At 47.9% G+C, this 27,468-nt stretch overlaps 1 protein-coding gene across 1 annotated transcript in view; it reads right to left on the reverse strand.

Annotated features, from left to right (window-relative positions):
* LOC121632633 (rho GTPase-activating protein SYDE1) overlaps positions 1-27,468 on the reverse strand; it is a 40,239-nt gene that overhangs the window by 9,729 nt on the left and 3,042 nt on the right. The window contains exons 2-11 of the mRNA XM_041974280.1: positions 15,609-15,886; positions 15,034-15,496; positions 14,619-14,963; positions 13,806-14,001; positions 13,464-13,627; positions 6,846-6,971; positions 6,654-6,742; positions 6,407-6,544; positions 6,211-6,337; positions 5,482-5,648 (exon numbers count right to left, since the gene is read on the reverse strand). Of these exons, the coding sequence (XP_041830214.1) occupies positions 5,482-5,648; positions 6,211-6,337; positions 6,407-6,544; positions 6,654-6,742; positions 6,846-6,971; positions 13,464-13,627; positions 13,806-14,001; positions 14,619-14,963; positions 15,034-15,496; positions 15,609-15,886 (2,093 nt within the window). The remainder of the gene's footprint in view (positions 1-5,481; positions 5,649-6,210; positions 6,338-6,406; positions 6,545-6,653; positions 6,743-6,845; positions 6,972-13,463; positions 13,628-13,805; positions 14,002-14,618; positions 14,964-15,033; positions 15,497-15,608; positions 15,887-27,468) is intronic.

The following is a 27,468-nucleotide window of genomic DNA, read 5'->3' on the forward strand; positions in this document are numbered from 1 at the left end:
CTGTGCTGCAGAGCACCACGTCAGACTCACAGTGCTGCAGCCTCACATACTGTGGTCTGTTGGTGAGATAGTCCTTAATCCATGCAGTCAGGTGTTGGTCTACTCCCATACTTTCCATCTTCACTCTTAGCAGTGAAGGCTGGATAGTATTAAAAGCGCTGGAGAAGTCGAAAAACATGACTCTCACAGCACTTCCGCTGACCTCCAGGTGTTGCAGTGATCTGTGCAGCAAGTAAATCACTGCGTCATCCACTCCAATCCCAGGCCGGTAGGCAAACTGCAGGGGGTCCAGCTGAGTGTCCACCAGGGGTCTTAGCTGTTTCAGAATGATCCTCTCCATGGTCTTCATCAGGTGAGAAGTCAAGGCAACAGGCCTGAAGTGGTTGGGCACCTTTGGGCACCGTATCTTCGGTACCGGGACCACACAGAAGGTCTTCCACAGGGCCGGGACTTTCTCTAGGCTCAGGCTCAGATTGAACACGTGCCTGACCACACCACAGAGCTGTTCAGCACAGTCCTTGAGTAGTCTGGGGCTGATGCCGTCTGGTCCTGGGGCCTTCCTTGCCTTGATCTTTTTAAGCTGACTTCTCACCTGATCGTTTGTTATGGAGAGGGGGGTGGAGGATAACTGAAGTGGTGATGTGGGGGTGATGAGTGGTAAGAGTGTTAGAGGAGGGATAGAGGGGGTGGTGAACTAGTTGGAAGGGGGGCAGTGGGCTGGTGGGCGTCAGATGTTGAGGGTGGCAGGTCGAGAAGAGGGGGGAGGAGGGCGGCTGACCAGAGGAGGTGTGAAGAGGTGGTAGTGGGGGTGAGAGAGGGAGGTGAGGCAGAATCAAATCTGTTGAAGAACAGATATAATTCATCTGTCCAGTCCTTGTCCCCGCTGATTTGGTCTCTCCCCACTCCTTTTCCGTGGCCTGCGATGTTCTGCAGTCCTCTCCAGACGTCCCTGGTGTTGTTCTGCTCCAGCCTCTTCTCCAGTTTCCTCCTGTAGGAATCCTTCCCCTTCCTGATTTTATATCGGAGCTCCCTCTGAACTCTGCGCAGCTCCTCCTTGTCCCCCGAGTTAAAGACCCTTTTCTTCTCATTTAGTAGGGCCTTAATCTCAGAGTTTACCCAGGGTTTGTTATTGGGAAAAAACCGCACCGACTTGGACGGCACAGTGTTTTCCATACAGAAATTAATGTAATCCGTGATGCAGTGGGTCATACTGTCAATGTCATTGCCATGGGGGCTGCAGAGTGCATCCCAATCTGTTGACTGGAAGCAGTCTCTGAGCCTAGCACTGCACTCCTCAGACCACTGTCTCACAGGCCTCCTCACAGGGGGCTGTTTATTCACCACCGGGGTGTAGTCTGTGATGAGGTGTACCAGACTGTGATCTGAGCGACCCAGCAGGGGGAGGGGGGATGAGATGTATGCATCCTTAATGTTTGCATAAAGAAGGTCCAAAGTTTTATTGCCTCTAGTGTGGCATTTCACATACTGGGTGAAGGTGGGAAGAGCAGAGGACAGGGAAGCATGGTTGAAGTCACCGGAGATTAAGAGGAGGGACTGGGGGTGCTTGTTTAGGAGTTTGGAGACGATGGTGTGGATCAGATCTGCAGCTGCAGCAGCGACCGCTGAGGGGGGGATGTACACTGTCACCGCAATAACATGTGAAAACTCCCTCGGGAGGTAGTATGGCTGCATGCTAACAGCTAACAGTTCCACGTCTCTGGTGCAGAGAGACAGTTAAATGTCCAGGGTGGCACCATCTGTTGTTCACAAACACAGCGATCCCCCCTCCCTTCTTCTTACCGCTCTCCGCTGCGTTCCTGTCTGCAGGAACCAGCTGGAATCCGTCCAGGGTGACGTGAGAGTCCGGAGAAATTTCACTCAACCACGTCTCAGTTAAACACAGGAGGCTGCACTCACGGTACTCCCTCTGCAGCTGGGTCAGCGCTGTTAGCTCTTCCATCTTGTTGGGGAGAGATCTTACATTCCCCATGATGACAGACAGTACCTTGTACCGTCTTTTCCATTCCCTGCGCTTAACTCCCGATCTACAGCCTCGTTTCCTCCTCCGTAACTCCTTGGAGATCTCCGGCCTCCCCGCGCCGACAGAGGGTGTGTGTCGCAGGGCTAACAGCTGATCCCGGGAGTAAACAATGGAGCCGTGGTTGAGTGTGTTTCCCACAGCTACACCAAAAAGTTCCGATAGTAGCAAGGCGCAAGCTACGAAAGTAAAGAAGTGGGCCTCCATAGCTTCACCCTCACATAAAGTGCCGATGTGACGTAAAATAAGTAATAAAAATAGAATAAAAACACTAAAAAAGGTCGGAAAGTTGTAGCCGCTGTAACAAGTCGCCACTCACGCAGCGCCTGCGCACAGGGATGGATATTAAGAAAGGAGGAGATGACCCATTTTGTGAAGTTTATATGCAAGGGAAATTCATTCAGACGAGGAACAGGAAACCAGATACAAGAGCTAAAGCATTGCTCGACATAGTACATATTGACTTAGCAGGTCCTATAAACCCTATTTCACAAGACAGACATAAGGATGCACTATTCTTTACTGATGACTTTTATAGTGTAGTATTTGTTTATTTCCTAAAGAACAAGTGTGACACAGTACAAACTACTGAAAGATTTATAGACAACATGACTCCTTGTGGCAAAAAAAAAAAAAAATGCATCCATCCATTCATCCATCCATCCATCCATTCATCATTGTGTAAAGGCCCTACAGGTTAAGGTTCAACAGCACCCTCTGCTGGCGAGAAGAAGAATGCTGTTTAGATTAGTTGGGACATGTTCAGCACTGACAAGCAGCAGACCAGTTTGCAAGTAGACTGTACGAAGCTGTGTGGACTTTCTGTGTGTTTTCCCAGTTATGTGTGCATTGTTGAGGAAATGTTAAGTGTTTTCCACTTCTTATTTATGGATAATTTGTTCATTATTCCAATTTCTGTTGCTGTGGTTTATATTTGATGATGTTAATGCCGTTAGGCCTTTTTTTTTCCTTCTGCTAAGTTTAATGCTGGAAACTGTACTGTTTCACCACTAATACTGTGTCTATGCTATTGTATTTGTGAGGTAAACATTAAGATCATATGCTTATAAAACAGTTTCTTTCATAATATCTATTGATTTAACTACTGAATAATATGTTGAACATTTTGTAATACATTTTATTGTTTTTTCCTTTCAGACCACACACACACGCATACCAGTATAATGTACAACAATGTAAAACCCAGCAGTTTTTATTGAAGAAGGAAGAACCATCTCTCTCTCCAAGTGCCTTGATTCTCTAACTGGAATCATAGTCCATAATCTGCTGTCTCAACCAGCATTCCTATTCAGTGAGACTCGCCCGTCCGTCCGTCCGTCCGTCCGTCCGTCCGTCCATTTTTTTCTGCTTATTCGGAGTTCCAGAGGGATCCCGAGGCATTCCCAGGCCAGCCGAGAGATGTAGTCCATCCAGATGTGCCTGGAACACCTCACCAGGGAGGAGTCCAGGAGGCATCCTAACCAGATACTCGAGCCACCTCATCTGGCTCCTCTTGATGTGGAGGAGCAGTGGCTCTACTCTGAGCCCCTCCTGGATCACCGAGCTTCTCACCCTATCTCTAAGGGAGAGCCCGGCCACCCTGCAGAGAAAAGTCATTTCGGCTGCTTGTATCCGCGATCTTGTTCTTTCGGTCACTATCCACAGCTCGTGACCATAGGTGAGGGTAGGAACGTAGATCGACCGGTAAATCGAGAGCTTTGCCTTTTGGCTCAGCTCCTTCTTTACCACGACAGACCGATGCAGAGTCCACATCACTGCAGATGCCGCACTGATCCGCCTGTCCATCTCCCGCTCCATCCTTCTGTCACTCCAGCATTATGAGAACAAGCATGGGCAGTTTCCTCAAAACTATGAGGTAAGAACAACAAAGATAAATGCAGTGAAATCGTCTCATCAAGCTGGAAGCCAGATCATTGTCACATCCATGACTCAGAGTGGCATGGGGAAGCACAAGAAGACATTCTTCAAGCAAAAAAGCAAAAGGAACTGATGTGATGAAGGTTGTGCCAACTGCAACTGACAGAGCTCCAGATACGATGGGCCGAGAGAGACGACTGGTTCAGCTCCTGGAAGTTCTCCAGCCTCCCCTGATCTCTCACCACTGCATCATTCACCAGTCTGGCCTTGTGCAGGTCTTGGGCAAGTGTACTCTGAAGTCATGGCAACAGTTAAAAGACAAACTTCTTGAGCGCGTCGTCTGCACCGCAGCATCACTTGATGAGCGATTTCTTGTCAGGGGTCAGTGCAGAGTTTGATATTTGCTCCTGCACAACATCAGAAGGCAGAGCGAAGGCCGGGTCATGGAGCGGTTTTGGGCTGCAAGTGTTTCTGTCAGAGCAAACAGTTCATGGAATTCTCCCAAAATCCAGAAAAGATAGAAGCTGTGGCATTTTTGGCTGATTTAACATCTCATCTTAATGAAATCTGAAGCTGCAACGTCGGCAGTGCGAGCTTCGCAGAGGAAACTGGAGGTCTTCGAAAGTGACCTACGTGTCGGGTTTTAATATTTCCTACCACATACGTTATCAGCATTTTACTTCATATCTGTTTGATACTTCATTGCCCTTTTAAAAACAGAACCTCCAATTTGTTTCTAATGTTTATGGAAAGGGGGACCTCCTTCACTTCCCCAAACTGACTGAAGGAAACGAAGCTCGTCAGCAACATGACGAATTTGAGCAGAAGCTGACTGAAAATTTCAAGATGACTTCATTTTGGAAAAGCAAGTTCTTGTGTGCATTGGCCATCCGAGTTCTTTTCAGAAGCACAAGTCTTCCCATGAGCCTCTGCTGCTTCCCTGCAAGCAAGCGGCGCTCTGAAAGAGACTCAGAGACGTTTTCACCTTGTGGACAAAGATGGGAACTGCAGTTAATTCCGTCTGTTGCAAGAGGTTCAGTCTGACTGTTTGGCTCAACCTGCTGCTGGGAACCTGCATTGTCAGCAGGAACGTAAAGAACAAGCAGCGCAGAGGACTCACCAACATCCGTGTCTCCACCTGGCCATCACGCCATTTATGCCAAAGTTCAAAGCAGCAGATACAAGATGTTTGACAAAATCTAAAATAGTTTTTCATTTGCCAACATCTTGATATCTTTGTGGTGTGGTTTTTTCGTTTTGTTCAGCTGACTTTTTATTTCATTTTCGTATGTTATTTTTTTAAGTCCTGAGATGCTTTATCAGCTTACGTTAGAGGTTTTTCCTCTGCAGGGATTTTGTTTGGTTTTTTGTTTTATTTAAATATTTATTGAAATATTGAAATTATTTCTAAATGGAAATTGCATTGCATTTTTCTTTTATTGAATATAACTACTATGGTCTGTATGCTTCACATATCAGAGTTCAGGTTCTAAAACACAACAAACTGACAGGACGAACCAGGACCAGAACAGAGTCCCTGCTGGGACTTTCATAGTCTGTGTTACCTTCTCTGGAGGTGGCAGACAGGACAGCAGCTCCACAGTGCTCTGGGCCAGCTGCAGGTCTGGGGTCACAGGTGGAGGTCGCAGGGTCATGGCTTCCCGGACCACCTCATACAGAGTCCTGGTTATGAGAGGAGACGGCAGCTCCCGCAGGTAGTCCTTCAGAATACCTGAAGAAATAGACAAAAGTACAGCCAGGACGCAAAGTTATGTCACTGAGGTTCGTTAGTCAGGTTAAGGTTCAGGCCAAGTCAGACACAAAAGGGTTAAAGTTACAGAGGTCATGTGGTCACATCAGTCATGGTCAGGTCCAAATCCCTCAGTTCTTTAGGCCAAAACTAGTTTCTTTGGGTCCAGGATCTTAGGGTCAGAATTTTCTTAGTTCCAGTTTTTCTAAAGGGGTAAGCTACCGACTGGATGCCAAGACCCCCCAAACAGAGCTGGATCAGGCTGGGTTGTGCTGAACAGGGATGGACCTGGACAAACCAAGATGTGCCGGGATGGATCAGGTCGGATAGGGACAAGTCATGCTGGACCAATCTGGACCTGGATGGATCAGGCTGGGCCGGCATGGATCAGGACAGATTGGACAGACAGGACAGTTCTTGCTTCTCACAGAGTATGTAACAGATCTGACCTGATCCGATCCAGGCTGGAACCACAATAGACTGCAGGTCTGAGTCTACATCAACTGAGGTGTTCAGTTGCAAGTCCTGAGCTATGTTCACTGACCTGTGATGACGTTGATGTCAGGGTAGAGATCTTCTGACAGACAAACGGCTGCACTGTTCCTCTCGAACCAATCCCTGAGCTCCTTCTTCACTGCAGCAGAACCACACAGTCTGTACAGACCCACCACCTGACACACATTAGCATGCTCACGTTAGCATTTAGCTCAACAGGAGGCTGCAGATATGACTGTTACAACCTTCAGTCCTCGTCGCTCGATCTCAGCAACAGTTTTTTGGATTAGCAGGGGGACTGGAAATGCAGAGTCTTCTTTATCCACCAGGTGGTGCAGTTCAACCCCAAACACAATGGCAGGTGATGAAGCATCCCCATTGGTCTGCAGAGGTCAAAAGAAATAAGAATGAATTGATCTTTCATCATAGTGGATTTGTGTGCTGTAGTTACTGATCCCAACGCTGCTGTTATAGCTTCAACAATCTGTATACCTGTGTGTCCCATTTCTCCTGCAGAGACAGCTTGACATAGAGGAGTCCTCTGGGCTCCAGCTTCAAACACAGCTGCTGACTACGACTCCCTGAGACCAAAACCTCCACATTAACATTCACCCCTGCACATCATCATTATTCATCATTTCTACTGCTGATCAATAACAACTTCAAATATTTGCTGTAACCAACCTTTGAAGAGTGGTGGGATGGAGACTCCACCCAGGCAACAAACTCTGTTTCTGGTTGGCCCTCCTGAAGTCACCTGATGTTGCTGCTCTGTCGTGGCTTTCACCATCCCTGCAGCCGGTGGGCTGGCTGCAACCAAGACCAGTAAGGAAACTTTTAAATTCACATGCTTCATGCACTTGCTTTGTTCTGACCAACTCCACAGCTGCTGGCCACTTCTGGGAGAAAAGTTATTTTAAAGGATGTTCCAACAGTTTGGGTCTCTAAGTCATAAATTAAACTCAAAAGGGGGGCGGGGGTGTCTGTGCTTTTAAATGCCACGTGTTGTATTCATTTTCCCACAAGAAGAAAGTTCTTCTCAGCTGATGGAAAACCCTTGAGTCAGAAAAGAGTTCCTGTGGTGTGGAAAACATTCTGCCTTGTTCCAGTACCCCAACCCTCTGAGCCAGGGGTCTACAGACCAGCTGGCCAAACATCTCACATCATCAGAGACTCTTATTGGCTCACCTCAAAAAGCAAGGGCACACCTTTCAGGAACCATTACAGTTTTCTTTTCGTAATTTTCTTGGGGTGGAAGAACTCAGAGAGCCCAGTCTCATCTGGACCAATGAGGCGGCGCTTTAATGATCACGTTCTTTCATTTCTCAAGTGTTTTAACACAATTCAGCTGCTCTGTTATGTAAGAAGCTCCATAAATTCCAGGTGGAACCTCCACCACCACCTGGATTTATGATTAGGTAACCACACTTCTGGTTTTGTGCTGTGGAACATTCTGGTTCTAGTTCTGGATCTGTGTTAGGAAAAATTCCAGTACTGGGGACAGTTCTGGTTCTCTGCTGGGCATAACTCTGATTTTGGTTCTGTACAGGACATAACTCTGGTTCTGTGCTGGGGATATCTCAGGTTCTGGTTCAGTGGTGGGGATAAAACTGGTTTTGTTTACAAACTGGGAATAACTATTTCTGGATCTGTTCTCGAGATAACTCCTGTTTTGGTTTTGGTGATGGGGATAACTCTGGTTCTATGCTAAGGCTATCTGGTTCTGGCTTTCTATTGGGGTGAACTTTGATTCTGGTTCTTTGCAGGGGACAACTTTGGTTGTGTATCAAGGATAATTCTGGTTTTGTGATGCCAATAACTGGTTCTGGTTCCGTACTTGGAATAATTCTAGCTGTGATTATATGCTGGGCATAACACTGGTTCTGGGTCTGCGCTAGGAATAACTCTGGTTCTGGTTCTCTGCTGGGGATAACTCTGTTCTTGGTTCTGTGCTAGGAATAACTCTGGTTCTGGTTCTCTGCTGGGGATAACTCTGGTCCTGTTTCTGTGCTGGGGATAACTCTGGTTCAGGTTCTGTGCTGTGCACAACTCTGGTTCTGGTTCTGTGCTAGGCATAACTCTGGTTCTCTGCTGGGGATAACTCTGGTCCTGGTTCTGTGCTGGGGATAACTCTGGTTCAGGTCCTGTGCTGGGGATAAATCTGGTTCTGTGCTGGGGATAACTCTGGTTCTGTGCTGGTGATAACTCTGGTTCTGTGCTGGGCACAACTCTGGTTCTGGTTCTGTGCTGGGGATAACTCTGGTTCTGGTTCTCTGCTGGGGAAAACTCTGGTTCTGGTTCTGTGCTGGGGATAACTCTGGTTCAGGTTCTCTGCTAAGGATAACTCTGGTCCTGGTTCTGTGCTGGGGATAACTATGGTCCTGGTTCTGTGCTGGGGATAACTCTGGTTCAGGTTCTGTGCTGGGCATAACTCTGGTTTTGGTTCTCTGCTGGGGATAACTCTGGTCCTGGTTCTGTGCTGGGGATAACTCTGGTTCAGGTTCTGTGCTGGGCATAACTCTGGTTTTGGTTCTATGCTGGTGATAACTCTGGTCCTGGTTCTGTGCTGGGGATAAATCTGGTTCAGGATCTGTGCTGGGCATAACTCTGGTTTTGGTTCTATGCTGGTGATAACTCTGGTCCTGGTTCTGTGCTGGGCATAGCTCTGGTTCTGGTTCTGTGCTAGACATAACTCTGGTTCTGGTTCTGTGCTGGGCATAACGCTGGTCCTGGTTCTGTGCTGGGGATAACTATGGTCCTGGTTCTGTGCTGGGGATAAGTCTGGTTCAGGTTCTGTGCTGGGCATAACTCTGGTTTTGGTTCTCTGCTGGGGATAACTCTGGTCCTGGTTCTGTGCTGGGGATAACTCTGGTTCAGGTTCTGTGCTGGGCATAACTCTGGTTTTGGTTCTATGCTGGTGATAACTCTGGTCCTGGTTCTGTGCTGGGGATAAATCTGGTTCAGGTTCTGTGCTGGGCATAACTCTGGTTTTGGTTCTATGCTGGTGATAACTCTGGTCCTGGTTCTGTGCTGGGCATACCTCTGGTTCTGGTTCTGTGCTAGACATAACTCTGGTTCTGGTTCTGTGCTGGGCATAACTTTGGTTCTGGTTCTCTGCTGGGGATAAATCTGATTCTGTGCTGGGGATAACTCCGGTTCTGGTTCTGTGATGGTGATAACTCTGGTTCTGGTTCTGTGCTGGGCACAACTCTGGTTCTGGTTCTGTGCTGGGGATAACTCTGGTTCTGGTTCTCTGCTGGGGAAAACTCTGGTCCTGGTTCTGTGCTGGGGATAACTATGGTCCTGGTTCTGTGCTGGGGAGAACTCTGGTCCTGGTTCTGTGCTGGGGATAACTATGGTCCTGGTTCTGTGCTGGGCATAACTCTGGTTTTGGTTCTCTGCTGGGGATAACTCTGGTCCTGGTTCTGTGCTGGGGATAACTCTGGTTCAGGTTCTGTGCTGGGCATATCTCTGGTTTTGGTTCTATGCTGGTGATAACTCTGGTCCTGGTTCTGTGCTGGGGATAAATCTGGTTCAGGTTCTGTGCTGGGCATAACTCTGGTTTTGGTTCTATGCTGGTGATAACTCTGGTCCTGGTTCTGTGCTGGGCATAACTCTGGTTTTGGTTCTATGCTGGTGATAACTCTGGTCCTGGTTCTGTGCTGGGCATAGCTCTCGTTCTGGGTCTGTGCTAGACATACCTCTGGTTCTGGTTCTGTGCTGGGCATAACTCTGGTCCTGGTTCTGTGCTGGGGATAACTATGGTCCTGGTTCTGTGCTGGGGATAACTCTGGTTCAGGTTCTGTGCTGGGCATAACTCTGGTTTTGGTTCTCTGCTGGGGATAACTCTGGTCCTGGTTCTGTGCTGGGGATAACTCTGGTTCAGGTTCTGTGCTGGGCATAACTCTGGTTTTGGTTCTATGCTGGTGATAACTCTGGTCCTGGTTCTGTGCTGGGGATAAATCTGGTTCAGGTTCTGTGCTGGGCATAACTCTGGTTTTGGTTCTATGCTGGTGATAACTCTGGTCCTGGTTCTGTGCTGGGCATACCTCTGGTTCTGGTTCTGTGCTAGACATAACTCTGGTTCTGGTTCTGTGCTGGGCATAACTTTGGTTCTGGTTCTCTGCTGGGGATAAATCTGGTCCTGTGCTGGGGATAACTCTGGTCCTGGTTCTGTGCTGGGGAGAACTCTGGTTACAGTTCTGTGCTGGGCATAACTCTGGTTCTGGTTCTCTGCTGGGGAAAACTCTGGTCCTGGTTCTGTGCTGGGGATAACTATGGTCCTGGTTCTGTGCTTGGGAGAACTCTGGTCCTGGTTCTGTGCTGGTGATAACTATGGTCCTGGTTCTGTGCTGGGGAGAACTCTGGTTCTGGTTCTGTGCTGGGCATAACTCTGGTTTTGGTTCTCTGCTGGGGATAACTCTGGTCCTGGTTCTGTGCTGGGGATAACTCTGGTTCTGGTTCTGTGCTGGGGATAACTCTGGTTCTGTGCTGGTGATAACTCTGGTTCGGGTTCTGTTCTGGGCATAACTCTGGTTACAGTTCTGTGCTGGGCATAACTCTGATTCTGGTTCTGTGCTGGGCATAACTCTGGTTTTGGTTCTGTGCTGGTGATAGCTCTGGTTCTGGTTCTGTGCTGGGCATTACTCTGGTTCTGGTTCTGTGCTGGGGATAACTCTGGTTACAGTTCTGTGCTGGGCATAACTCTGGTTCTGGTTCTCTGCTGGGGATAACTCTGATTCTGGTTCTGTGCTGGGCATAACTCTGGTTTTGGTTCTGTGTTGGGGATAAATCTGGCACTGTGCTGGGGATAACTCTGGTTTTGTGCTGGGCATAGCTCTGGTAATGGTTCTATGCTGGGCATAACTCTGGTTCTGGTTCTGTGCTGGGGATAATTCTGGTTCTGGTTCTCTGCTGGTAATAACTCTGGTTCTGGTTCTGTGCTGGGGATAACTCTGGTCCTGGTTCTGTGCTGGGCATAATTCTGGTCCTAGTCCTCTCCTGGGGATAACTCTGATTCTGTGCTGGGGATAACTCTGGTAATGGTTCTATGCTGGGCATAACTCTGGTTCTGGTTCTGTGCTGGGGATAATTCTGGTTCTGGTTCTCTGCTGGTAATAACTCTGGTTCTGGTTCTGTGCTGGGGATAACTCTGGTCCTGGTTCTGTGCTGGGCATAACTCTGGTCCTGGTTCTGTGCTGGGGATAACTATGGTCCTGGTTCTGTGCTGGGGATAACTCTGGTTCAGGTTCTGTGCTGGGCATAACTCTGGTTTTGGTTCTCTGCTGGGGATAACTCTGGTCCTGGTTCTGTGCTGGGGATAACCCTGATTCAGGTTCTGTGCTGGGCATAACTCTGGTTTTGGTTCTATGCTGGTGATAACTCTGGTCCTGGTTCTGTGCTGGGGATAAATCTGGTTCAGGTTCTGTGCTGGGCATAACTCTGGTTTTGGTTCTATGCTGGTGATAACTCTGGTCCTGGTTCTGTGCTGGGCATACCTCTGGTTCTGGTTCTGTGCTAGACATAACTCTGGTTCTGGTTCTGTGCTGGGCATAACTTTGGTTCTGGTTCTCTGCTGGGGATAAATCTGGTTCTGTGCTGGGGATAACTCTGGTCCTGGTTCTGTGCTGGGGAGAACTCTGGTTCTGGTTCTGTGCTGGGCATAACTCTGGTTCTGGTTCTGTGCTGGGGATAACTCTGGTTCTGTGCTGGGGATAACTCTGGTTCGGGTTCTGTTCTGGGTATAACTCTGGTTACAGTTCTGTGCTGGGCATAACTCTGGTTTTGGTTCTATGCTGGTGATAACTCTGGTCCTGGTTCTGTGCTGGGGATAAATCTGGTTCAGGTTCTGTGCTGGGCATAACTCTGGTTTTGGTTCTATGCTGGTGATAACTCTGGTCCTGGTTCTGTGCTGGGCATACCTCTGGTTCTGGTTCTGTGCTGGGCATACCTCTGGTTCTGGTTCTGTGCTAGACATAACTCTGGTTCTGGTTCTGTGCTGGGCATAACTTTGGTTCTGGTTCTCTGCTGGGGATAAATCTGGTTCTGTGCTGGGGATAACTCTGGTCCTGGTTCTGTGCTGGGGAGAACTCTGGTCCTGGTTCTGTGCTGGGGATAACTATGGTCCTGGTTCTGTGCTGGGGAGAACTCTGGTTCTGGTTCTGTGCTGGGCATAACTCTGGTTCTGGTTCTGTGCTGGGGATAACTCTGGTTCTGTGCTGGTGATAACTCTGGTTCGGGTTCTGTTCTGGGCATAACTCTGGTTACAGTTCTGTGCTGGGCATAACTCTGGTTCTGGTTCTCTGCTGGGGAAAACTCTGGTCCTGGTTCTGTGCTGGGGATAACTATGGTCCTGGTTCTGTGCTGGGGAGAACTCTGGTCCTGGTTCTGTGCTGGGGATAACTATGGTCCTGGTTCTGTGCTGGGGAGAACTCTGGTTCTGGTTCTGTGCTGGGCATAACTCTGGTTTTGGTTCTCTGCTGGGGATAACTCTGGTCCTGGTTCTGTGCTCGGGATAACTCTGGTTCTGGTTCTGTGCTGGTGATGACTCTGGTTCGGGTTCTGTTCTGGGCATAACTCTGGTTACAGTTCTGTGCTGGGCATAACTCTGGTTCTGGTTCTCTGCTGGGGATAACTCTGATTCTGGTTCTGTGCTGGGCATAACTCTGGTTTTGGTTCTGTGCTGGTGATAGCTCTGGTTCTGGTTCTGTGCTGGGCATTACTCTGGTTCTGGTTCTGTGCTGGGGATAACTCTGGTTACAGTTCTGTGCTGGGCATAACTCTGGTTCTGGTTCTCTGCTGGGGATAACTCTGATTCTGGTTCTGTGCTGGGCATAACTCTGGTTCTGGTTCTGTGCTGGGGATAAATCTGGCACTGTGCTGGGGATAACTCTGGTTTTGTGCTGGGCATAGCTCTGGTTACGGTTCTATGCTGGGCATAACTCTGGTTCTAGTCCTCTCCTGGGGATAACTCTGATTCTGTGCTGGGGATAACTCTGGTAATGGTTCTATGCTGGGCATAACTCTGGTTCTGGTTCTGTGCTGGGGATAATTCTGGTTCTGGTTCTCTGCTGGTAATAACTCTGGTTCTGGTTCTGTGCTGGGGATAACTCTGGTTTTGTGCTGGGCATAGTTCTGGTTCTGTGCTGGGACCTGCTCTGATGTCTGGATTCTGGAACCTTCCCTGAGCAGCTCCTACAACTGCCACTGCACACAGAAACATGGAGGAGCTTTTTCTCTGACTTCTGACAGTTATTTATGCACCCTTGTAATGTTAGTCTTGCCTGAATCTGGTTCTGGTACCTGGTGTTAAAACCACAATGCGGAGCTGTTGGGCCCTCTCCAACTCCAGATGGAATGTGTGGTTCAAGGACAGGGCGGAGCCTCTCAGGGTCAGAAGGGCGGTCCTTGCTCTTGTTACGCCATCGGTCTGGATGGCCAAGAAAATGTCCTTACTGTCCTCTGACCTGGAATCAGAGACATCCAGAAACGAAGAGACACTGAACCAGAGCCACCACAGAACAGAAATTTTGTGTCCTCAAATGCTCCATCAAGGATGTCTGGACAGGTATCGTGAAGTTCATGTCTGATGGAATGCAGTTCTTCTGATGGGCTCTGGGTGGTGCTGTGTTTTGGGGCCTTTACCTGCTGATCTTCATCTCCTCCAGGCCCAGCAAGTGGACTGTTAGTAACCCGGTCACCCGCTGGCTGCATCGCGGCAGATCTGAACTCACGTACAGCCGGAATGAACTGACATTACATGGCACTTCCTGGGTGTTGGCAAAGTGAGGCATCTGTTGCCGTGGCAACAGCTCAGGGGAGTCTCCATCACTGAGATATCCTGAAAGGCAAACAGATGTTTGTCTGCAAGTTGGCAGTTGCAGCCAACTTTGGTTGTGGCTGCATTTGTTCAGATGAGCAGGATAACTTCTGGGTTAACGTCAGGTTAACTACAGGTTAACTTCAGTTGAATGTCAGGTGAACTTTAACATATAGTTAAGACAGTGGTTCCCAAACTTTTTCTGCAGGGCTCCCTTTTCAATGACAAAAATAATGTCAACTTTCTTTAGTAGTTGAAATGTCTGCTCTTGCTTAATCATCATTCGCCTATTGGTAATTTCACAAATTTGTCCATATTTTGCAAGCAGTGAATAGGTTTTATGTAGCCTAGCTGCGCACCCCCCAGGGGACCTGCCCCCTAGTTCAGGAACCATTGCGTAAAATTTCCTAAAATCAACATGAACTTTTGGGTTGTTATGCCTGAATGTTTCTTAGACATTCAACACTAGCTCCCTGAACCCTGAGATATCAGAACCCAATCATAACCTGACACACTAATACCAGATCAAAAACCTGCTTTTCATGAGATGAGATCAAAGCAGGTCATGGTTAGCATCATCGTCATCATCATTCACTTTCTCCTCCTCTTCCTCAACAGCGGAAACATGACCCTTTCACCTCCTTTACTGGTAGCACGTCCTCTGTTCGATCGTCGCAGCGGTCGGGTTGGGGGGGTGGAGCTGTCAAGATGATATCTGCTTATGATGTTCTGATTTGACAGCACCGATGATGATATTGATGATGATGTTGCATTCTTCCCCTCATCCCCGCCCCCTCTGCTGTTACCCTGGTGATGAGTGCGGGTGGCTGAACGAAGGCTGAGTTTTCGGCGCAACTCGGGAAGTTTCTTCATTTTTAGAGAAAGTTTCCTCACTGTGCCTGGAGACCTCAGCCTGTCAATCACCCTACCAGTCCCACCCCCTTTCTTCTGGGAGGTGGGGCTAGAGTCTGAGGGAGGGGAATCTGACAGAGAGATGGAAACGATCAGTGAAAGAACCCTGCAGAACTGTGGATGATGCAGGTAGAGTCTTACCTGTGATGTCATCAGTCAGGTGACTGACGCTGATGCTTGGGTCAGCACCCTCCTGTGGCCACTCACTGCTACAACCATCGAGCTCTACTCCAGCATCTCCAGGCCACGCCATCTTTACTCGTCCTTCCTCCACATTGTGGTCTCTCCTCCTCCATATCTCCTCCTCCATGTGTGTTCTTGCATCCTCCTCCTCTGGGATGGGGTTGTACCAGATGTTGCTGCTGCTGTCATGTAGAGGGCTGCACACATCGTCTGAAGCCTGGGATTTTCCTGAAGACAGCACCCATGCTCGGCTGCTGCGGTCTAGACTCTGCAGGTAGGCTCGCTGGCCCGACAGCTTGGTGCTCGTGATGGCAGTGTCAGTGGAGCTCCCTGCTGGCTGGGAGGCATCCTGCTGCACAGCTGTGCTCACAGAAACACAGCTGATCGGATCTGAGGACATCCGGTCACCGTATTGCTGCTTCTGGAGACACAGAAACAGAAGGATGCAAAAAAGTTCATCAGGACACGAAGGAGAACTTCAACCACTTTAAACAGAATCAGAAGGAAACATCACACAGAACATCATCCAGTACCTTATTCTGTCCCAGTCTCAAACTCCTATCTTGTTCCACAGCATCCTGGGATGTTATCCCACATGGTTGGACTTGGTCCAAAGGCCTGTGGGCAGAGCTTAGATAGGGGGGTGAAACTGACATGCCCTGCCATGCCCACTGCTGTTTTTTAGCAACAGTGATGTGGTTACAAGTGGGTGATGGGTGGTTAGGGTCAGTTGCTGTTCTCGATGTAGTCATCATCGATGGTGATGATGGAGATGAAGACATCTGGACAGTGTCGGATTGGACCAGAACCTCTGGAGGGAATACGAGTAGAAATAGTTCAGTCGGATCTTTCACCTGATTCATCACCTGATCCGTCACCTGATCGTCACCTGACTGATCACCTGACCCATCACCTGATTCGTCACCTGATCTGTCACCTGATCCGTTACCTGATCGTCACTGAATCCAAGAGCTGCCAGATGTCAGTCATTCCAGTCTGATGGTTATAATAAATAATAAATCTCAGAAAGGCACTTTGTTCATGGAGATTCTGCTTTGTTGAGGCTTCTGCTGGTAAAAACATCATTTCAGCCACAACAGCTTCACATATGAAATATGTGGAGACAAATAAAAATAAGAATAAAATATTTGAGACGTCCAGGAAGAGAAGAAGTAACGAGCGGAGAAAGCAGCTTTGTTTTCTGGAATCAGAACCTGGTCCAGATCCATCAGTCTGGATGGTTATTGATGGTCCTGGAGCCTCTAGACCAGGGGTGCCCAAAGTCGGTCCTCGAGGGCCGCTGTTCTGCAGATTTTCCAATGTTTCCTGCTTCAACACACCTGACTCAAATGAAATAGATCCAACAGCCAATGAAGTTTTGCACAATGACTCATCAATTTGAGTCAGGTGGTTCTGGAGCAGGGACAAATCAAAAACCTACAGGATTGTGGCCCTTGAGGATCAGAGCTGGACACCCCTGCTCTGGACCCTGGATTCTCAAACTGTGGTACACGAGCCCTCTTGTACGTGGAAGAAAGTCACAAATATTTTTTTGATAAAATTATTTTTAAAATATATAATATTATCAAAATAGTACAAAACTTAGAATTAAAACACATACAACCCATTAAATTCATTTTTAAAATAAGCATTGTCTTCCTGTTGTTTTTGTTCCACTATCAGCCTGCTACATCACCCAGTTCATGCACTTAGCCCGCCCGTGCATAGTTGAGACATAATTGGTTATGAATTCAGCTGTGTGTGAAAAGATAAACTGACGTCAAATCGTTGATCTGGATGAATAAACTCTCTGTTATCAGCTGAATGTGACTTCACCTCATTAGTTTGACATCACAGTCCTGTCTCCGGATTGGTTTTCATCAGTGGTGGACAGTAATGGAGTACATTTACTTGAGTACCGTACGTAAGTACTTTTTTTTTTTAGTATCTGTGCTTTACTGCTTTATTTGTTTTACTGGAACTTATGACTTTCACTACACGACATTTCAATGACAAATATTGTACTTTCGACTCCACTACGTTTCTAAAAAGCTCGTTGTTACTCACTCCATCTCGGCACAGTGCTGCTTTTCCAGCTTTTGTTGTTTCCCTTTTCTAAAATACAGTTTGCTTCAAGCTGTGCTCCTCACTGAAGGGAACCAATCACAGTCACCGCTCACACATGGGGTGGATTTAACTTTAAATGTCTTCTGTGTTCATCACAAACAAACCTGTATGTTTTTTTTTTTTTTTACTCCAGATAAACAGTTTAAATGAAGTTGTCTGAGGTTGACGTGGTTGCAGTTTAATGCGATGACTGATGACTGTAATACAGCGTTAGCTCTAAGCTAATGCGTGAACGGAAGTCACGCATTCCACGGAAGCCAGTGGAGTCAAACTCTTTACAATCTTTATGCATGTGAATTAAGAATTTAGTTTTGACCAAACCAGATGTGATGATTGTTGGAAGAGGGAACAGACTATAAAAATATGGTTTGGATGAGTTTTACGTCTTGAGTTTTATTTTAAGTCTGTGTTCCCAGTAGTAAATTAGCCAGTTAATCTGTCTTAGTTTGAATTCAGAAGGTGTATGGTTGTGTTTCTCCGTTTCAAAATATGTGTAAGAACATGTAGGCTTGTGACAGTTTGGTTTATTTTCCCTTTTTGACATAGTAAACATACGCAGTGTGAGTAATGTAGTGAACGTAGGCAGCAGACATAATGTAGTGAACGTATGCAGCGTGAGTAACGCAGTGAACGTATGCAGCGTGAGTAACGCAGTGAACGTATGTAGCGTGAGTAACGTAGTGAACGTATGCAGCGTGAGTAACGCAGTGAACGTATGCAGCGTTAGTAACGTAGTGAACGTATGTAGCGTGAGTAACGTAGTGAACGTATGCAGCGTGAGTAACGCAGTGAACGTATGCAGCGTGAGTAACGTAGTGAACGTATGCAGCGTTAGTAACGTAGTGAACGTATGCAGCGTTAGTAACCTAGTGAACGTATGCAGCGTGAGTAACGTAGTGAACGTATGCAGCGTGAGTAACGTAGTGAACGTATGCAGCGTGAGTAACGTAGTGAACGTATGCAGCGTGAGTAACGTAGTGAACGTATGCAGCGTGAGTAACGCAGTGAACGTATGTAGCGTAAGTAACGCAGTGAATGTATGCAGCGTGAGTAACGCAGTGAACGTATGCAGCGTGAGTAACGTAGTGAACGTATGCAGCGTGAGTAACGCAGTGAACGTATGCAGCGTGAGTAACGTAGTGAACGTATGTAGCGTGAGTAACGTAGTGAACGTATGCAGCGTGAGTAACGCAGTGAACGTATGTAGCGTGAGTAACGTAGTGAACGTATGCAGCGTGAGTAACGCAGTGAACGTATGCAGCGTGAGTAACGTAGTGAACGTATGCAGCGTTAGTAACGTAGTGAACGTATGCAGCATGAGTAACGTAGTGAACGTATGCAGCGTGCATAACTTAGTGAACGTATGAAGCAGGTGTAATATAGTATACGTACGCAGGGTGAACGTAGTGAACGTATGCAGCGTGCGTAACATAGTGAACGTACACAGCAGGCTGCGTAACGTGAACATACGCAGTGTAAGTAATGTAATGCGATAGAACCTTTGCAGCAGTGGCTCCTGTCCTCTGGAACTCCCTTCCTCTAGGCCTGAGATCTGTGGACTCCATGACCTCTTTTAAAAAGCAGCTAAAAACACATCTATTTAAACTTGTTTTTACTTAGTTTTATTTGTTTTTATTATCTCTGTATTACTGTTATTTGGTGTTTTATCTTGTTGTTAAGCACTTTGTGATTTTATCTTGAAAGGTGCTATATAAATAAACATTTACTTACTTACTAATGATGTAAGCAGCGTACGTAACATAGTGAACGTACAGAGCATGCGTAATGTGAACGTACGTAGTGTAACGTAGTAAACGTACGGAACACGCGTAACGCGGTGAACATACGTAGCGTTAGTAACCTAGTGAACGTATGCAGCGTACGTAACGTCGTGAATGTACAGAGCAGGTGTTAAATGAACGTACATAGCAGTTAGTAACGTAATGAACATATGCGGCACATGTAACTCAGCAGATGTAACATAGTGAACTGGCTGCTTGCATTCATATCCTATCAGCGACTTGAGAAGACCTGTTTGACCTGTTTGACACGACAAGCGTTGTGTCCTTAATCGACTTTCCAGCAAGGCTGTGGCATTGAGAGCGAGGCTTTGGGTTAGTCAGTTGTGCCAGAGCGAGCTGTTAGTGTTACGGCCCAGGCCAGTTTGCCTGTTGCCGTTTATGCAAACGCTGCTGTGCAGGAGCGGCTCGACGATTGGCTGCCACCAAGTCTCCTCCCTCTGACATCTGGATTGGTCAATTGCTGTCGCGGACACTTCCAGACTGGCAACCCGGAAGGATTCCGCGCCCATAAATACTGTGAAGAAACCACCTGTCAGGGCGGCTGAGTGTACCCTTGACACACAGTTCGCCAGGGTGGCATTGCTCTTGCTTAATGGAAAATATTGGATTGTTAAACTTAAGAAAGTGATTGGTCTGTGCTGAGATTTTCAGATTGATTTTGGTTTGGTGAAGAGATTCTCTCGTTTAGTTTATTTGGCAGCTTTTGTCTTGCGGGTTCTTATTCAAATTATGTAATTGTTATTAATTAAATTGACGCTCTCATTAGGAGAAGCTTTTGAGTTTTGTGTAAATTGTGTAAAGATAATTGACGATAGGCGAAGTTTGAGTTCAGTAAGTGTTTTGTAATTGTAAAGCATCCCAGAACTTATCTGGTTGATTTTTGGTTTGCGTTATTTTTTTATTTAGTTGGTTAATTGTATACCTGATAACAGGACACCTTTTGTTAGATTGTGTATTGTAGTGTTACTGGGTTTATGCCTTTTCTTTTATAGGAACTGATTTCTGTTATCTTTAAAGCTCTTGGTGTGTATTGGTTTTATTGTGTTTATTTTAGTTGGAGTAAAACTTGTTTTTCCTTTTACAACAGAGTTGATTGTTCATTTTGTTGCATTACATTGACGCTAGATAAGGGAGGCGTAACAGTTAGTCAAGTGAGTTTCTTTGGGCAACAAAGAAATGTACACGGTAAAGTTTATAACCTTGCTAATGCTCTATATGTGGTGATTAGGAACAACGCAGTGGAAGGGAAATTCCTCAAGGAAATTAGTACATATAGAAATAAACCTCCAAAAGGATAGTTCCCCATACTGTAGAGGGAAAACTCACCAGTACATACTTACTCCTATTCTCATGTCAGGATGGGTGAAGATCTGCAGGTCACCAAACACTCCTGGAGTCTTAAGAGAAAATCTTGTATTTGGTTGCAAGACCAAATATGGTTAACTTTTGGGATTTATGGAAACCAAACTTGATGGGAAAATGTTCCTCCCTCCATGCAAACTCAGGTGTACACACAGAATATGAGAAAACGGGAAACAGCGACACCAAAGATACCAAAAAAAAAAATCGGGGAAATGAAGTGAAATGTGAGACATTTGTACACAATCCACTATCACCATCCACACCACATGTTAGATATTAAAGCTGTTTGCAGAAATAAAGACACATTCCATATTAATCCTCCTAAGAGCCACGCTCAGGAAAACCAGAATTTCCAGGAAAAAGGGAGATGATGTTAATAAGAATCTCAACCACTAAAACATGTTCTGTCATTGTGGAACAAAACTTCATGTTATAAAACCCATCCAGATAAATAAGGAGCCAGTCTGCTGCCAGCATGTAGCAGTCAGTGTGGAAAGTAGCTTTGGTCCTTCATTCCAGCAGAGCGGGACCAGACTGGAGGCTGGAGGTCTAGAAGTGATGCTACGCTAACGAAACACACAAGAGGAGGATTTCCTTTATTTATTCTTACACAATGTTTTATTTTTTTTCTAAATTTCTGTCAAGACGATTGTTATTTCCCGCACCTGGTTAATAGAGGTGATTGTGTCCCTCTGCACCGCCCAACCAGCTGGAGTCCTGCCCACCCAGCTGGAACACCCAGCAACTAGAACAAACTAAATAAACTGCTACCAGTCTCAGGTGTATCTGTACATGTTTATTTTCTAAATTAAAACAAATCATTACTGTCATCTACAGACGCTTTTCTCCACTCTGGGAATCGAACTTTGATCTCCTGCATGGCAGATGGATGTTCTACTGACTGATATCCATCCGTACGTTCCGACTCCTCTGGTGTTTTTTCCTTCTGACACTGTGATGACAGCGTCTCCACCTGCTGCCACTATTCTGTCTTTCTGACACCAGTAACGTCCACGCCGTGTCCACCAGTGACACATTTTTACCTTTTCCAATGTGGTCCATCAGGATCTCTGTCTCACACCCCGAAAAATTCCACTTCTTGCCTCTTTTTCCCTCCTGAGCCGTCATGGAAATGATGTGATGAATATGTATTACAGGCGTTTTATAGCCACCAAAGGGGCGGGGCAAGGTGTTACCTTATGTGCTCCCGCTTTAGGGTTGATTCTGATTTATGAATGGAAACAGGTGGAGGACATGCAAGTACAAGTGCAGCATTTCCTTTTTGTGCTGCAGACACCACCTGCTGTCATGATCTGTGGTATGAGGCTCAGGTTTTCCAGCTGCCCTGAAGGCATCATCTCCTCCAGCTCATGATTAGGGCTGATGCGCTCCACCTGTTCCAAGCACTACCTATACAGGTCTGTGACATTCCTTCAGTGCCAGATCGTCTTGGTTCTTCCCTGCACGTATCCAGCCTTTATTATCCTGCCTGTCTTCGTACTTTGGACCTGGATTCTGACTCTGCCTGCCCCTTGTCTGGTACTCTGCTTTGGTTGTTTTTTGGATCACCTGGCTTTTTGACCTCTGGCTTGTTTAACAGTGAGGAAGGTTCCACACAAAGCCACAACAGCTGACCTCTGGACGCGAGGAGGAGTGTCATTGGCAATACAGCCCATTGGCTGGATCCAAGCAGCTTTGAGATGCTTGAACAACGTTTACTCAGATTATGAAATCCATGAGAAGATAGATCCACTACTGGTGATGGCTCAAACTTCATTAAAGCATTTTGAGTGTTACTGCTCAACATTACTGCTGAGGAGGAAACTGATGAAGATCCAGCACAAGATGATGAGGAGGTGGAATTCACTGATGACTGAAGATAGTGGTCTCCAACACCAACTTCCCAAGCATCATCGGTGTGCTTGTCATTGGTTGAATCTAGTTGCTACAGGGGATACAAAAAAGCCGATGAGGTGGAGGCCTAGAAGAGATCGGCCGTCTCCAAAGGTCCGGCTTTCTGAAACAAGATGAAAAGGTCCACTTCTGCTGTGGAGGTAGTTGAAGAAAATTGCAAACTTCAGCTGGTGCAGCTTCACACACCCTATTATGATGACAAATTGTGGACCCAGGTTTCCCTTGCCCGGACTTGGGTCACTGGGGCCCCCCTCTGGAGCCAGGCCTAGAGGTGGGCCACGGAGGTGAGCACTTGGTGGCCAGTGAGCTTGGCAGTTGCCAGAGGCGGGGGACCCTGGTGGTCTGATCCTCGGCTGCAGAAGCTAGCTCTAGGGATGTGGAATGTCACTTCTCTGGCGGGGAAGGTGCCTGAGCTGGTGCATGAGGTTGAACGGTTCCGGCTAGATATAGTTGGATTCACCTAGACGCACGGCTTGGGCTCTGGAACCACTGTCCTTGAGAGGGGTCCATCTTCCATTCTGGAGTTGCTCCCAGTGAGAGGCGCCGAGCAGGTGTGGGCATGCTCATTGCCTCCCAACTTGGCACCTGTACGTTGGGGTTTACCCTGGTGGACGAAAGGGTAGCCTCCCTTCGCCTTCAGGTGGAGGGATGGGTCTTGACTTTTGTTTGTGCTTATGCACCAAATAGCAGTTCAGAGTACCCACCCTTTTTGGAATCCTTGGAGGGGGTGTTGGAGAGCACTCCTTCCGGGGACTCCCTTGTTCTGCTGGGGAACTTCAATGCTTACGTGGGCAATGACAACGAGACTTGGAGGGGCATGAGTGGGAGGAATGGCCCCCCCTGATCTGAATCCGAGCGGTGTTTTGTTGTTGGATTTTTATGTTCATCATGGATTGCCCATAACAAACACCTTGTTCAGGCATAAAAGTGTCCACATGTGCACTTTGCACCAGGACACTCTAGGCTGCATGTAGCGACTTTGTAATCGTGTTGTTGGACTTGCGGCCGCATGTCTTGGACACTCGGGTGCAGAGATGGGCGGCGCTGTCAACTGATCACCGGTCAGGCCTGGCAGACTCATGCATGTTGTGAGGGTCTGCTGGGAACGTCTGGCGGAGTCCCCTGTCAGAAAGAGTTTCAATTCCCATCTCCGGCAGAGCTGCAACCATGTCCTGAGTGAGGCGGGGTACATTGAGTCCGAGTGGGCTGTGTTCCGTGCCTCTGTTGTTGAGGCAGCCAGCCGCAGCTGTGGTCGTAAGGTCGTCGGTGCCTGTCGTGGTGGTAATCCCCGAACTCGTTGGTGGACACCAGCAGTGAGGAATGCCGTCAAGCTGAAGAAGGAGTCCTATCGGGCCTTTTTGGCCTGTGGGACTCCAGAGGCAGCTGATGGGTATTGGCGAGCTAAGCGGGGCGCACCTTTGGCGGTCGCTAAGGCAAAAACTCGGCCATGGGAAGAGTTTGGAGAGGCCATGGAGAATGACTTCGGGACAACTTCAAGGAGATTCTGGTCCACCATCCAGCGGCTCAGGAGGGGAAAGCAGTGCTCCGTCAACACTGTGTACAGTGGGGATGGGTGGCTGCTGACCTTGACTCGGGACATTGTGAGGCGGTGGAGGGAATACTTTGAAGACTTTATCAATCCCACCAACACATCTTTCGATTGGGGAAACAGAGTCTGGGGACCCTAGTTTTATGCTCTCCCATCTCTGGGGCTGAGGTTGCGTATATGGTTAAAAAGCTCTTCGGTGACAGGGCCCCGGGGGTGGATGTAGTCTGCCCAGAGTTCCTTAAGGCTCTGGATGCTGTAGGGCTGTCTTGGCTGACACGCCTCTGCAGCATAACGTGGACATCGGGGAAGTTCCCCTGGACTGGCAGACTGGGGTGGTGGTCCCCCTCTTCAAAAAGGGGGACCGGAGGGTGTGCTCCAACTACAAGGGGATCACACTCTTCAGCCTCCCTGGTAAGGTTTATTCAGGTGTGCTATAGAGGAGGGTCCATTGGATAGTCAACCTAATGGTTTTCGTCCCGGTTGTGGAACAGTGGACCAGGTCTACACTTTCTTTGGGGTCTTGAAGGGACATGGGAGTTCGCTCAGCCAGTCTACATGTGCTTTGTGGACTTGGAGAAGGCATTCGACCGTGTGCCCCAGGAACTCCCGTGGGGGGTACTCCGGCAGTATGGAGTGCCGGACTTGCCTTTACGAGCTGTCCGGTCCCTGTACAACCGGTGTCAGAGCTTGGTCCGCATTGCTGGCAGTAAATCAGAATCATTTCCAAGGCTGTCCTCTGTCACAGATTCTGTTCATAACCTTTATGGACAGACTTTCTAGGCACAACCGAGGTATTGAGGGGATCCAGTTTGGTGGCCTCAGGATTGGGTCTCTGCTCTTTGCAGATGATGTGGTTCTGTTGGCTTTATTGGGCCGTGATCTTCAGCTCTCACTGGAGCGATTCGCAGCTGAGTGTAAAACGGCTGGGATGAGAATCAGCACCTCCAAGTCCGAGACCATGGTCCTCAGCCGGAAAAGGGTGGAGTGCCTTCTCCGGGTCTGCAATAGGGTCCTGCCCCAAGTGGAGGAGTTCATGCATCTCGGGGTCTTGTTCACGAGTGAGGGAAGGATGGAGCAGGAGATGGACAGGCGGATCGGTGCGGCGTCTGCAGTGATACGGATTCTGCATCGGTCTGTCGTGGTGAAGAAGGAGCTGAGTTAAAAGGCAAACTCTCGATTTACTGGTCGATCTACGTTCCTACCCTCACCTATGGTCATGAGCTGTGGGTAGTGACCGAAAGAACAAGATCGCGGACACAAGCGGCTGAAATGAGTTATCTCCGCAGGGTGGCCGGGCTCTCCCTCAGAGATAGGGTGAGAAGCTCGGTGATCCAGGAGGGGCTCAGAGTAGAGCCGCTGCTCCTCCACATCAAGAGGAGCCAGATGAGGTGGCTTGAGTATCTGGTTAGGATGCCTCCTGGACACCTCCCAGGTGAGGTGTTCCAGGCACATCTGGATAGGCTACATCTCTCGGCTGGCCTGGGAATGCTTCGGGATCCCTCTGGAACTCCAAATAAGCAGAAAAAAATGGATGGACAGATGGATGGATGGACGGACAAAATGAGTTTACTCTGCAGGGTGGCCGGGCTCTCCATTAGAGATAGGGTGAAAAGCTCGGTGATCCGGGAGGGGCTCAGAGTAGAGCCGCTGGTCCTCCACATCGAGAGGAGCCAGATGAGGTGGTTTGGGCATCTGGTTAGGATGCCTCCTGGACGCCTCCCTGGTGAGGTGTTCCGGGCACGTCCCACCGGAAAGAGGCCCCGGGGAAGACCCAGGACACACTGGACGGACTACATCTCTTGGCTGGCCTGGGAACGCCTCGGGATCCCTCCGGATGAGCTGGTGAATGTGGCCGGGGACAGGGAAGTCTGGGTTTCCCTGCTTAGGCAGCTGCCCCCGCGACCCGACTCCAGATAAGCGGCAGAACATGGATGGATGGATGGATTCTGGGGCGGCAGTGGCTCAGGCGGTAGAGCAGGTCGTCCAATGATTGGAAGGTCGGCGCTTCGATTCCCGCTCCCGCAGTCATCTGTCGTTGTGTCCTTGGGCAAGACACTTAACCCTCCTTGCCTCCAGTGTTGGCATCGCTGGTGTATGAATGTGTGGATGAATGGTCGGTGATGGTCGGAGAGGCCGTAGGCGCAGACTGGCAGCCACGTTTCCGTCAGCTTGCCCCAGGGCAGCTGTGGCTACACACGTAGCTTACCATCACCAGGTATGAGTGAGGAGTGGATGAATAATGGATTCACAATGTAAAGCGCTTTGGGTGCCTTGAAAAGCGCTATATAAATCTAATCCATTATTATTATTATTATTATTATGGATGGATGGATGGATTAAACCAGTGAATGGATGGCTTGCTCAGCAAAAACGCTTTTTTTAACCACGTGGTGGAACAAACCAATCAGAGTCCGCCTGATAAATGTAGAGAATATTCCAACCTGATAAATAATGTTGATGTTCGGCCTTTATGTGTTCATTGGAAACTTCACATTAACATGATTCTTCCAGTTGCTCTAACTTCGGGTCCAATCCAGCCAACAGTCCTGATATGTTCTATTCTATTCTATTCTATTCTATTCTATTCTACAGTCACTTAGCAAACGCTTTTATCCAAAGTGACTTACATTTGAGAGTAAGAACAACACAAGCCAGATTTTCATCAGCAGGGACGTCATCATTAAGTTGTAGTCAGACTGCTGGGAGTACAGGTGCTGTCATGTAGTGCTAGAGGGCAGGGCAGGGCAGGGCAGGGAAGGGCAGGGCTCCCCCCCCTACAATAGTCCTTTGTTTAATTACGAGATCATGATTTCATCACACAACATCTTGGCCATATGTGCACACAGCTTCTTCAGTACCTGGTTGAGCCAAAGAGCTGGACAAATCTTTCTACCTCATTCTGGATAGAAGAGTTAAGCTAAGTGTGGAAATGCTCCTTAAACAACTGAGTCTTTAGCTTGCTTTTAAAAGTGGATAAGGACTCTGCGGATCGGACGGAGTTTGGTAGATGGTTCCACCACCGGGGAACAACAGAGGAGAAGAGTCTAGCTACTGATGTGGTGCCACCTTGTGGTGGGAGCACTAGGCGTCTTTCACTGGCAGAGCGTAACTGTGGAGAGGGAGTGTAGCTCTGGATTAAGGAGTGGAGGTAGACCGGAGCCGTTTGGGTTATTGTTTTGTAAGCCAGAAGCAGAGCTTTGAATTGAGCTCTTTTGGGCTGGTTGAAGACCAGACGTGATGCTGCGTTCTGAATCATCTGCAGAGGTTTAACTGAGCATGCAGGCAGGCCAGCCAGTAAGGAGTTGCAGTAGTCAATGTGTGAAATGACCAGAGCCTGGACCAGGAGCTGGGCCGTGTATTCAGTCAGGTAGGGTCTTTTTTTTTTTTTTTTTTTTAAAAAACCTGTCCTGTCCAGCATCAAAGCAGCAGAATGATAATCTGGTTGCTGTATCGTGCTGAACAAATTTGTTTTGCCAAGGGAGGCTTATGAGTAAAAGTAAAAGATGGAAAATAGCAAAAAGAAGCAAAAGGGAAAAAAGAAAGGAGACAAAAACACCACAGACAGCAGCAACGACCTTCAATCCTCCATCACCAGACAACAAACTGTTACACCTGTACATGAACACACCAGAACGTTTC

The sequence above is a fragment of the Melanotaenia boesemani genome, chromosome 21, assembly GCF_017639745.1.
Source record: "Melanotaenia boesemani isolate fMelBoe1 chromosome 21, fMelBoe1.pri, whole genome shotgun sequence".
In the NCBI taxonomy this organism is placed as follows: domain Eukaryota; kingdom Metazoa; phylum Chordata; class Actinopteri; order Atheriniformes; family Melanotaeniidae; genus Melanotaenia; species Melanotaenia boesemani.